Source organism: Sarcophilus harrisii, chromosome 4, assembly GCF_902635505.1.
Source record: "Sarcophilus harrisii chromosome 4, mSarHar1.11, whole genome shotgun sequence".
Classification (NCBI taxonomy): Eukaryota; Metazoa; Chordata; class Mammalia; order Dasyuromorphia; family Dasyuridae; genus Sarcophilus; species Sarcophilus harrisii.
Genome location: NC_045429.1, coordinates 141,767,382 through 141,780,607, shown reverse-complemented (window position 1 = coordinate 141,780,607; position 13,226 = coordinate 141,767,382). Strand labels below are relative to the sequence as shown.

Here is a 13,226-nt window from a genome sequence, read left to right as displayed (position 1 = left end):
TCTGCTCACAGAGATAGTTGTTTATTCTACATTTTCAAAGAGGACCATAACATAGTAGAAAAGTGAGGGAGAGCTATGCAAAATTACCACCCTCACTTTCTCCTCTAGACCCATCTGGGTCTATATGGCAAGACAACTGGAGATGGCTCTGGATGCAATTAAAAATACTTTATTTTTTCTAGAAATAATAAAATAAAGTCAAAAATAGAAGGGAAATAGAATAAAATATGAAATATCTTATTGAAAAGACAGTTGACCTGGAAAACAGGTCAAGGAGAAGTAATATAGAACCTGGATATCATACTTCAAGAAATTATAAAGTCAAATTGCCTTGCTATCTTAGATCTTGAGTTTAAAACATAAATCAAAATCCATCAATTATCTCCTGAAAGAGATCCCAAAATGAAAAATGCCAGGAATATTAAAGCCAAATTCCAGAGTTCCCAGGTCAGAGAGAAAATACTTCAAATAGCCACAAAGAAACAATTTAAATATTGGTGAAGCCAGACAGGTTCACACAAGATTTAGTGGATTAAAAGAACATCAGGCTTAGAATATTATATTCCTGAAAGCAGAGCAGCAAGGGTTGCAACTAAAAATCTCACCTCTCAGCAAAATTGAGTGTAATCCTTTAGGAGAAAATTTAAGCATATGTAATGAAATAGAGAACTTTCAAATATTGCTGATAAGACCAGTGCTGAATAGAACATTTAAGTAGAAGACTCAAGAGAAGCATAAAAAAGTAATCATAAGGGACTCAAAGTTAAATTGTTTACATTCCTGTATGGGAAAATGATATATGTAACTCATAAATGTATCATTATTAAGGTAGTGGAAAGGAATTATATAGACAAAGGGCATAGATATAAGTTATGTTGGGGAAAAAATGAAGGAGTAGGAAAGAGATACAGTGGGAAAGGGAGAAAAGGAGAGAGAGAATGGGGGAAATTTTTTCCCATAAGAGATAGGGAAATAGGAGGGAAAGTAGATAAGAAGACAGGAGAAGGGAGAATGATAAGGAGGAGGGCAAATTAAGGAATGCAAAAATAGACTAGAAGAGCAATGAGGGAGGGAGGAAGAAACAGAAGATGGAGAGAAATACACAGTAATCCTATGAATGTGAATGGAATGAGCTCACCCATAAAATGAAAGCAAATAGCAGAATGGGTTAGAAAAAAGCATCCAATAATATATTGTTTAATAGAAACGGGAAGACACGCATAGTTAAAAATAAAAGACTGGATCATAATCTGTTGTGCTTTTCCTGAAGTTAAAAAGGCAGGGATAGTGATCATGATCTCAGACAAACCAAAAGCAAAAATAAATCTAATTAAAGAAATTATCTGCTAAAGGATACCATAGACAATGAATATCAAAAAAAAAAAATTACAGTGAATTTCTCTGATAAAGGCTTAATTTCTCAAGTGTATACTGAATGTAGAACTGAGCCAGATTTATAAAAATAAAGAACCATTTCCCAATTGATTAATAGTCAAAGGATATGAACAGGCAGTTTTTAGAAGAAATCAAAGCTATCTATGGTCATATGAAAAAAATGTTCTAAATCATTAGTGATTAGAGAAATGTAAAACAACTGAAATACCATCTGACACCTTTCAAAAGTGACAAATGATGGCGGGAATGGAAGAAAAGAGATATACTAACAAACTGTTAGCAGAATTGTAAACTCATGATAGAAAACTATATGAAACTATACCCAAAAGACTATAAAACTGTGGGTAACTTTTGATATAGCAGTACCACTACTAAGTCTATATCACAAAGAGATTTAAAAAAAAAAAAAGTAAAAGAACCTAAAATGCTATATACATACATATGTGTTTATAGCCACATGCACATATATACATATATTATGTCAGCTCTTTTTGAGATTGCCAAAAATTCGAAATCAAGGAGATAATTATCAACTAGGGAATGGGAGAACAGGTTGTGGCATATAATTGTGGCAGAGTACTATTGTGCTGTGGGAAATGATGAGGAAATTGGTTTTAGAAAAACATGGCTAGACCTATATGAATGACGCAAAGTGAAATGAGAGCTAGGAGAGCAGTGTGCAATAGAACAACAATGTTGTAATAATGATTAACTGTGAAAGACTTGATTACTCTGTACAGTGATCTAAGACAATTTCAAAGTATGCAAGTTAAGAAAAACTGCTGTCTACTTCCAGAGAGAGAAATGATGAACTCTTAGTGCAAATTGAAGTATAATTTTCTCACATTATTATTTTTTTTCCTTTTGGGAGGGATGTGACTAATATGTTTTGTATGGTTTCACATATATAATTGATATATTACTTGACTTCTCAGGGAGTGGGGAAGTGGGGGAGGAGAGAATTTAGAACTTAATTCAAAAAAAAGAATGTTTTTAAAATAAATGAGGGGATTGAAATAGAAATAATGGTCATCATTTTTTTTAAAAAGAATCTTCTCACCATCTACTAAATATTAATGACTTTACTATCATAACTAAGTCACTGCCACCCTTTCTACTTTTCACCATTTCTATAACCATTTGTAACTATTTACTTTTATGTTTATAATACATAGTACTTGGCACATAATAGGTGATTAATAATTTTTTTCATATTTGAGTAATAAAATAGGTTGAATTTAGGACTTCTTTACAGTAATCTTTCTCATGGAATTTTTTTTTTTTAGTATTGGGAAATTTCTGGGAAACAAATCTAAGCAGTCTGTAAAAACTATACTTGCCAATGAAGGGTGAGGTCTATTAGGGGACTCATAACTAATTACTTATTTAACGTTCCTGGCTGTCATTTTCTGAGGGTCAGTCTCATGAAAGCAAAGATACACCTTTGTGAACCAAGGATGCATTGGTCTGGAGTCATGTATATGCTTTTGATCAATGTTATAGAAATCTATTGTCCTTAGTAACAACTCCAGTACTGCTTCAGCATTAGAAGGTTTGTGTATAATTTATTCTCCTTGAATCTTTTGTCATATCCTTCATAAATGAACATCAATAATTTTGATTGTCGTTTTATTTAATAACTAGTTCACTGTTAATTATGTTTACCTCTAATGTATTCAAAACTCATTTAAAATATGTGCCCCATACATGTAAAAAAAAAAAAAACCACACCCTTAAATAAATAGTTGTGTCTGAAGCTTCCCATTCAACTTAAAAGTTTATCACCTGATCACTTCTGTTTAAACATTTCATTCACATTTAAACATTTTTGTCCATATAAAGCATGTTACCTCTTCTCTTTCCCCATCTATTTATAGCTGAAGTTTATTTTAACTTTATGTGCATCTCATTTCATATTACCTTTGTAATAATGGATTTCAAATGTTAGAAAATTTTTAAAACATCTCTTCTAGAATTTTATATCAATTTTATTTTCCCTTAAAAGCAGAATTTAGAAGAACAAATTTTTTTTTTAATTATTTCTTCTTTTAAGTCCTTTTATTCTCAGTGGGGGAAAGTGTGCTCCAAATAAATACCAAGTAGATTGATCTGAAATTCTTTCTAATTTTACTCTAAGTTATAGATTCTCTGTCCTCATCTTTATATTTACAAAATGGAAATGCAAGGCTTATGGCAACTCATCTCGTAGAAGATTTTACAGAAATTGATGGATAAGTGGTTGTGAGTGGTTTTTTTAATTTACTGTAAAATAAATATTTCTAGTTTTGCAGTGAAAATTATGTCAAGGTCAGACATTTCTCATTGACACTTAGAGCACAGTGAAGCAAAGATTAATTTTATCATCATAATTTTATGGATAAACTACAATTTTATAAGTTTGAATTGCCATAACACATATGAGGCAAAATATAGAACGGTTATTATATAATCATTACTAGACATAATTTTCCTGGTCTTCTTTACATAAACACATTGCTCTATCCCAGTAGGTGAAAATTTTCATTGGCCTTTTTTTACTTTAATAGATTTACTTTAATCTTATTCTCAATTATAAGCCAATTAGGAGAACTTGAAAGAAATTATCTATCAGATCTATGGATAGGGCAAGAGTTCATGACCCAAAGAGATAGGAAGGTTTGCAGGTAGTAAAATGGATAATTTTGATTACATAAAATTAAAACTTTTTACATAAACTAAACCAACATAAGCCAAAATTATAAGAAAATCAGGTCTCTAGATGTCATTAGACAGCGTAAGTGGTAGATAAAGAGTCTAGACCTAGAGTTAAGAAGGTTTATCTTCTTGAGTTCATATCCTCAGACACTCACTGAAGAAATCACTTAATCCTATTTGCCTTAGTTTTCTTATTTGCAAAATGAGCTGAAAAAGAAAATGGCAAATCAATCTAATATATTTCCTTAAAATCCCCAAATGGGGTCACAAAGAGCTATACACAACTGAACAGTAACAAAGATTACTTAGAGGGGAACAGAATAAATATATGATGAGTTTGAAATGATAGATTGAGACAAAAAGGATGTTTAATGCCTAACAGAGGTGTTTATACATGAGGAATTGCTGGAATTTCTTATCTTAAATCATACAACTAAAAGGTTAACTGAAAAAAAAGGAGTTCAATTAATTTCATTGTGCTTATTTGGTTCCTCAGAAATATAGAATAAGGTATCTTAATACATCAAATTACTCGTGATGCTTTAATAAACTTAATATTTTTCAACTTCATACTTCTTTGGAGAACTTAGTTCTTTCTATTGAATGTAAATTTTAGAGCTGAAGGAGACTTTGAAAACTATTTTATATTATCTCCATTTAAAAACAAAAGTATAATTTTTTTTAATAAATAATCTATGTTGAACTATGGATATGTAAAATCAGTCCAAAGTCTCAAGGCTCCAGTGGAATAATAATAACAATGATTAACAATTGGGTTATATGAAAAGTGAACTGAAAAGAGCCCTGTATGAATTCTATGTATTTTAACCCATGACAGATTTGTTTCAGTTAAGTAATTAAGCTCAGGGCTGGAGAAAAAGTGTGGCCCTGGAGAGTCTCTAAAAAGCACTTTGAATATCTTGGTTAAGAGTACTGGAGAGATAATATTGCTTTCGAAAATCAGCTGAATGCAGGTACTCGTAATATATGTATGCCTTGTAATCTATATCATAGCTCAGATTCTGGAGAAGGATAATTTTGTGGAAGTAAGCCTAAAGCCTTGGGGACCAAAATTGTAGGTGAGTTAGTGGATAGAGATTGAGGCCTGGAACCTTGAATTCAAATTGAGCATCACACATTTACTTGCTGTGTGACTCTAGGCAAACCATTTAACCTCTGTTTGCTTTCTTAATTCACTGGAGAAGGAGATGATAAACCACTCCAGCATGTTTGCCAAGAAAACCCCATGAATAATATTCACTGAATTAATGTGTATACAAGGCAGAATTTGGACCTCAGATCTTCCTGACCTGGCCAGACACCATTTGTCCCCCTTTCAATACTAGAAAAGCCAACTGTATCGATTGATGAAAAATAGAATTTTGCTTTGAATAAACGTTTTCAGCCTTTTGTCTCTAATTCCTTTGACTTGGAGATTTTCTTTTTTAAAATGCACTGTGTCAATTGACCAGCTTGGTCCTTTGAAGTATTTTAAAATTCTATTCTTTCAAGTGATGAAATACTAGTAACATAAAATCAAGCAATAATACTTATAAGGAAAGCTAGACTTTTTGGTGGAACCATATTAATTAGGGCACATTTATAGAACCAAGTAATGATAATTTTTATATTGCATGGGATTAAAGAAGCAATCTAAGATTTTTAAGTGTATCATGAGTTTCTGAAAGATGGAATTTACTAAACTAAAAAGTTCATTTGATTGCAGTATAACTGGATTTATCTATTTCACATAAGGATGTGCTATATTGAGTTGTGAATTAGTCATATTTACTGATTTTTTAATCTACTCTCATATTAATAAACTCTGAAATCTATGAGAAAGCCTGCATAGATATTTTACAAGTTTGTTATCTTTTTTTATTTTTCAAAGGCAATAATAAGTACTTTTGAAAATCAACATAAAAGAACAAAAAATCTTCTCCCACAGGACAAAAAGTTTTAGTTTGTAGACAATGGGATATACTTTGATGGCAGCGGTTTTTAGTCTTTAGGTTATATCTGATGGGCATAATAATCAAAGTATTCTAGCATTATTGTTTTTAAAATTCATTTACAAGTGTGATTGTCATAAAAGAATTTTTTGATCATTGTCTGGGGGATAGTAGAGGGGAATTTGGGTCCCAAGATTGCTATCTGTACAAACTAAAATGTTCCATTCAGGACACTTCTGCCAGGAATTGAGTCCAGGATGTTTATGTTGTATTATCTCCGGCTTTTAGTAGATAATATTGTGCATGCTGAAACCTGGAAAGGAGCCTGAAGACAAAGAATATGGCTTCATCTCTGATTTCAGCTATTTCAGCACTAGTGAAGTTCAGATTAAGGAGAATCATGCTTTTGGAATGTATTGTTGGTATGTAAGGAACTTTCTGGTCCTATATATGCAGCCCTGGCATGATTGGGTAGAGAAGGAATAGAAAGTTCACTGAATTATAGTTTAGTTCATACTTTTATGCATATGTATTTGTGCATTTCATAGCTTACACACATAATCACACACCTAATGTTCAGCTTGCAATTACAGCTGGAAGCATAGTGGATAGAGCTCTGGGCCTGGAGTTAGGAAGAACTGAGTTCAAATTCTCCCAAAATACTTCTTAGCTATGTGACATCACTCCTTCTCCCAGACAACTCATTAAAAAAATAAATCTTTGCTTCACTTCCCCATATGTAAAATAGAGATAATAGCAGAATCCCTTCCCTCCCGCCTTGTAGTTATTAGGAGGATCAAATTAAATTGTATAAAATACATAGGATTATAAAGGTCAATCATATTGAAATATAGTTGTCATAATATTTTTAAAAGTTCACAGTAATATCATTTAAGTGCTTTAAGGTTTGCAAAGCACTTAATAAATATTATCTCATTTGATCACCACAGTAATGGGAGATATGTGCTATCTTTTTTATTATCCCAATTTTAGTGGAAAATACAGTAAAATGTTTTACCCAGTCACACAATAAATGTCAGAGGCTGGATTTGAACTCAAGGCTTCCTGACTTGTCCATTGTTCCATCCACTGGGCCACCTAGCTGCAGTTTAAGAATTCCCGGTCTAGGATGATGAAGATTATGAACTTGAATGGCTGGGTCATCCACAGTAACGGGAATTTGGAGGAGGAAGGGCATGAGTAGATAAGTGAGTCAATCCCATTTCCTCCTTGGCCAGCTACTGAATATCCATACCTGAGGACCAAAATTGAATGGGAATCAAAATAGATAAGTTTGTTTACTTTGTAAAAGATCCTAATAGTAAGAAAAATTGCCCGACCTTTTCATTTCCAGACATAACATAAGAGTACGTTATGTGATCACTCAGTAGCTGACAGCCGGTGTTGGACTGGTAGAGTCGGTGTTCTCATGGAAGGAGACTGAGCCTTGAAACCCAAACTTATTACCTCCTCTCTGGGTCACTATGCAGTAAACCTGAGTTTCCTCATCTATGGAATTAGAGGCCAAGTTCAGTTTTGAGAGGGAGGTGTGTGTGAAGAGGGTGTATGTTGGGGGGGATTAGGTTTATAGTATACTGTGTAGTAGGAATTGTAGATGAAAATCTACATCATCATAAATAGTAACTCTGCCTTTTTTTAAAATTTCCTTTCCAATGTAAGCCTTTTTTATTTTTAAGAAATTGAGTTTTATTGAATATTTTGTTTTTACATATTTCTATCCTTGCTATCCCTCCTAGGAAGGCATTACTTATTACAAATTTTTTTTTTTTTTTTGCTTTTCTGTTCTTTTTTTCCCCACTTAATAGTATTTTTTCAATTACATATAAAGTTTATTTTCAAAATTCACTTTCATATTTTCAGTTCTAAATTTTTCTCTTTCCCCCCCTTAAATTTCCTTATAATGAGGATCACTTTTACTATTTCGCCTGACTACTATAATTTTATGATCTCTCAATGAAAGGGTGGAATCTGAGCATGAATGAGGGTTGGAACCTGCTTGTTTTCTCTTTTCCATTTCTTTTGGACCATAAAGGGGATATGGTGTTTGGAAGAACTGGCCTGTTCTAATTAAAAATGACCACTGAGTTTCCTCTGTGCTTTTTATTCTTGCTGACGGAAAAGCAGGCTTCCTGCTAATTTTTATTACTTTAATAGTTTATTTCTTTGCCAAGCACTTAGGGAACTGTGGAGGATATAATGTTAAAGTATAATGTCAAGGGAAAACACTTTTGGGCCCATCTTTAGGATTAAGGGTCGTATCTTGTTAAACCTAGTATGTATATGATCTAATTATTTATGGAAAGGCCACTGCCTCGATGGGGCAACTAGGTGGCTCAGTGAATGGAGCAGTGAATCTGGAGTCAGGAAGACCTGAATCTGAATCTCTGGCCTTAGATACTTCCTACCTGTGTGACCCTGGGTAAATCATCTGTCCGCCTCAATTTCCTCATTTGTAAAATGAGCCAGAGAAAGAAATGGCGAACTACTCCAGTATCCTTTCCAAGAAAATTCCATAGATATTATTGGCATGCTGTGCTCCACAGGGTCACAAAGAGTCAGACATAATTGAATGACAACACTTCCCTCAAAGATTTCCAAAAGCTGCCTTATGTTTAAAATGACTTAGGATTTCTTAAAAATTTTGGCAACTCTTGAAATCATTCTGGAATAATTGTTGTCTGCAAATTTAAATCCAGCTAAATTTTCTTCTCCAATTACATAAAGTCATTAAATCTTGTCCTTAGAAGGGACTCAAAAGATCATCTGGTCTAAATTCCAAACTCTTTATTTATCCCACCCTTATTGAGAGAGTCCAGTGGACAAACACTAACTCTCAAGTGAGACCTCAGTTCAGATCCTTCCTCTGGCACCCACTATTTAAGTGACTTGGGCTCTCAGTTTATTTAAAATGAAAGATTTAGATATAAGGACACCTTTGATATTTCTTCCAGCTTTACATAGATGTTATCCTGTGGTCTCCTGCTGAATCTCAGGAAGATAGTCATGTATCTAAATATTGCTAAATATTTTCATCAGTAGAAGATTCATTGATTTACAAAGCAATCCTGATCCAGTGTTGGATGTCTCTAATGTTGAAATGTTCTTTATATTGAACTAAAATCTCCATCCCAGTAATTTAGACCTGCTGATCCCATTTCTTTCTCTAGTGCAAGACAGAACAGATCTGCTTCATCTTCTCTCCAATGGGAAAGAATATTTTTGAATATCTGAAGTCTTGTTTTCTATTTAGTTTTTTTTCCCCAGGCTATCTATCTCTTAGGTACTTCAGCCAATCCTCATCAGGTGTAGTCCAGACTCATCAACCTTTACTAATTGCCACCTTTCTCTTCATAGATCCTATTTATCTTCCTCTATCAAAAGACATACCCAGACTCTGGCACTAGTGTAGAATAGGGAATATGACAAAATAATAAAACAATCCCTACCCACAAAGAACTTAAATTCTGTTTGGAACAGAAGACTCATATATATATATATATATATATATATATATATATATATAGAGAGAGAGAGAGAGAGAGAGAGAGAGAGAGAGAGAGAGAATGTATGTATGTATATATGTGTGTGTATACAAGTAGCTGTACATATATGTGTGTATACACAAGTAGATTTATGTATATATGTATTATGTGTGTATGTATGCTGTAGGATCTCTTACTCCAAATAGAGTTTGTATATGTGGGTGCATGTATATGTGTACATGTACGTATATGTATTTATGTGTGTATACATTTATACATATGTACATACATATAAGTTATATGTATACTCTGTATCTGGGTTAGAAGCTTCTTATAAAGGATAAATAAATATAAAGCAGTTCAAGAAAAGGTAATTTGGATGGAAAGGAATTAGCAGTTTGAGGGATCAGGGAAAAATTCTTGTAGAAAGTGGTACTTAAAAGAAGTTTGCTTTCCTTCTTCTCCGCCATGCAGGAAGGGAATTGTGGAAAGGAGAGAAAATAGATTTGTGTTCATTTTTTTTTTTTTAGATGGGTGGGTGGGGTAATACAGATGCAAAACTTTGCATGAACTTTGAGACAAGGTCACTGTATTAATCTTTCTTAACTGCTGTAACAAAGACCTCTCAGGAAGTGGGAGTAATCTATAAATATATGTAATGCAAAAATAAGACATCAATAAAAGTTTTTTTTTTGTTGTTTTTTTAAGTAGTGCTTAAGTAGAGAGAGAGTGATTTTATGAAGCAGAAATGAAAAGGAAGTGCATTCCAGGATTGATAGATGCAAAAACGTAGAAAGGGGAGTTGGTATGTCTTTTGAGCCTCTTTCAACTGGCTTCTAAGTTTGTGATTGTGCAATCCTATGTCTTTATTCAACCCTCATCCATATTTTTTCTGCAGCTTTTAATATTACCATTTGGTATTATTTCTAGTCTATCATTACATCCTGTTAAATGTTACTAAATATTCATCAATTAAATACTCAATTTCATCAATACTGTTCTCTTCTTCCTACCTTTTTTACTTTTCTTTGTCTCTTTTGCTGACTCCTGACCCACTTGACACTGAGGGGTAACATAACACTGTGTGGCGGGAGGAGCATTGAACTGGAAACCTAACTGGATGTAGCCAGAATAATCTACCATTTGCTAGCTGTGAGTGTGTACCTATCTCTTGTGTTTTCTGCCTATCCTGTTCTCTGTGTGATTACTTAAAGAATAATTGAGACAGTGTAGATTTTATCACTGCTGTCCTAATTTTAGGTTTTTTTTATACATTGTGGCTCTGAGATCATGCATTCATATGCGGTACGTTTAAGTTAGCTTCTCGTTATACCTGAGCAGCTAGGTGGCAAAATGGATACAGAACCAACCTTGGGGTGAAGAAGACCTGAGTTAGTATGTGGAACCCTGTCTGCCTCAGTTTCCTCATTTGTAAAATGAATTGGAAAAGGAAATGTCAAACCCTTCCACTATCTCTACCAAGTCAGACAAGACTGATAAGAAGCAATTAAAATAGCCCATTGAGATTTGCAAAACACTTTACATGTATTATCTCATTTGATCCTCACAGTAGCCTTGAGAGATAGATATAATTATTATTCCTGTTTTACAGATGAGGAAATTGAGTCTGAGAAAGGTTAAGCACCTTACCATAAGTCACACAGCTAGTAAGTAGGCAGGATTTGAATGATTTCAAGGCTAGGAGTCTATCTACTGTGACACCAACTGTCCAGTATCCACTTGGGCTTTTCAAGAATCCTGCCTGCCTGACTCTCAAGATTGGCTAATCCTTCAGTCCTATATTCCTTTTCTTCCATTTAATTATAAATTTACTTCAGAGACAAAACCAATGTACTTTCTTCATAGTAAAGTTTTATTTATTATAAAAGGGAGAGCTATTTTCCTTAAGGAGGACTCTTGTATATAATCTGTTATGAAAGCACATAAAAGAAATGCTGTCTTTTCCTGTATAACTCGGTTACAACTTGCTGGTACTAGAAACTATTCAGCCAGTCTTCAAAGAGACTAAGCTTTTAAGGCTTCTTATTTCTTGGTTGACATATGACCTTAAAAGAGGACATAATTAACAGTTTATGAAAAAAGTGAAGACTGTAGCCTGAGATAATTTAATGATATTGCCATTACTGTTGTTCAGGATCTTGTTGAGAAGCTTGATGAAAAAAGTTAAAATTGAATGGAGCCTCTATAATTTATTCTTTCACCCCAATAAGTTTTAAACAGTGAATATCCTTTGACCCATATATCTTTACTAAGAGATAAAAGGAAAAGAACCCATATGTACAAAAATATTTACAGCAACTCTTTTCAATGTGGCAAACAACTGAAAATTGAGGGAGTTCACATTAGTTGAGGGATAGCCTAGGAAGGATGTGAGGTACAGGTGAGTATCCTGGTAAATATTTAACAGTCAACTCTTTGAGAGGGATCTTTAAATTTATTCTGCATTAATAACATTTTTTTCTGTCATTTTTCTTAGCAAAACAGCAAATCAAACCTTGAATTATAGCATTTGCCGATTTCTGGGGTGTAAATGTGCCCAATAAAAATTTTGAAAAGCAACAGTTATGTTTGGAGATCAATGACTGAACAGATTGTGATGTGTGGATGATGAGTTTAGATAATCTTGGGGAGACTTAGATGAACTGATACAGAATGAAGTCAGTAGAACCAGGAGAACAATATTTGGGGGGGAACCAATATTGTCAAACAACTTTAAAGATTTACGAACTTTGATCTATACCTACTTCCTGAGGGAAGTGATGGACAATGTTGGGATTTGTCTTGTTTGACTATATATTTGGTACAAGGGTTTTGTTTTTCTTTTATCGTGTTAAAATGGTAGAGGAATATTAGAAATGCATTTTAATTAAATGCCAAACAAAATAAAAAATTTAAAAACATATTCTTTCAGCTGGCTGCAATTAATATTTTTATTTTTATCTATGTTTTCACAGCTTCCCATTATTGAAAAAATAAGAACTATTGCTCAAAAAGTCTATGGAGCCCAAGATATCGAACTTTCTCCTGAGGCACAATCTAAAATACAGCTTTACACACAACAGGTAAAAGTAATATAGGTAAAGAGGGTCATAAAAAATTGTCTGATAACTGAACTTTTTAAAATCTACTTTTATTTTCAACAATCTACTTTAAAGTCTTTAAAATATTGTGTAAGTTCAAAGTGAGAGGAACCAATCTTCATAGAATTATTGGTAAAGATATTATCTATGTTTTTAAGTTTAAATAATTTGCAACTGAATCCCTAAATTTCTGCTCTTTCTGCTCTGGTGATTATCAGCTTAAGTAACTGTTAGCTTTCTGTCCCTATTTGGACAAAGCTAGGAAGTTATAAAATTGTCTTTAACTCAGTCTGCTACAGATTTATGCAGTCTCATCTCATTGGTGCCCTCCGTTAAGTAGGTAAATGAAAAGCACTTGTCTGAAATCAGAAAAACATGAATTCAAAGCAGACCTCAGACACTAGCTTCCTGATTCTGGAGAAGTAACTTCTGACAGCCTCAGTTTCCTCATATGTAAATTAGGGACAGTAATGGTACCTATTTTTCAGGGTGGTTGTGAGGATCAAATTAGATAGTATTCCACAAATTACTATACAAAAAACAGTATATAAATGCCACCTGCTATCTTTAGCATCCACTGT

At 33.3% G+C, this 13,226-nt stretch overlaps 1 protein-coding gene across 1 annotated transcript in view; it reads left to right on the top strand.

Moving 5' to 3' along the window:
• Window positions 1–13,226, top strand: part of MTHFD1L (methylenetetrahydrofolate dehydrogenase (NADP+ dependent) 1 like) — a 197,632-nt gene that overhangs the window by 133,569 nt on the left and 50,837 nt on the right. Inside the window, exon 25 of the mRNA XM_031937629.1 lies at window positions 12,520–12,627. Within this exon, the coding sequence (XP_031793489.1) occupies window positions 12,520–12,627 (108 nt within the window). The remainder of the gene's footprint in view (window positions 1–12,519; window positions 12,628–13,226) is intronic.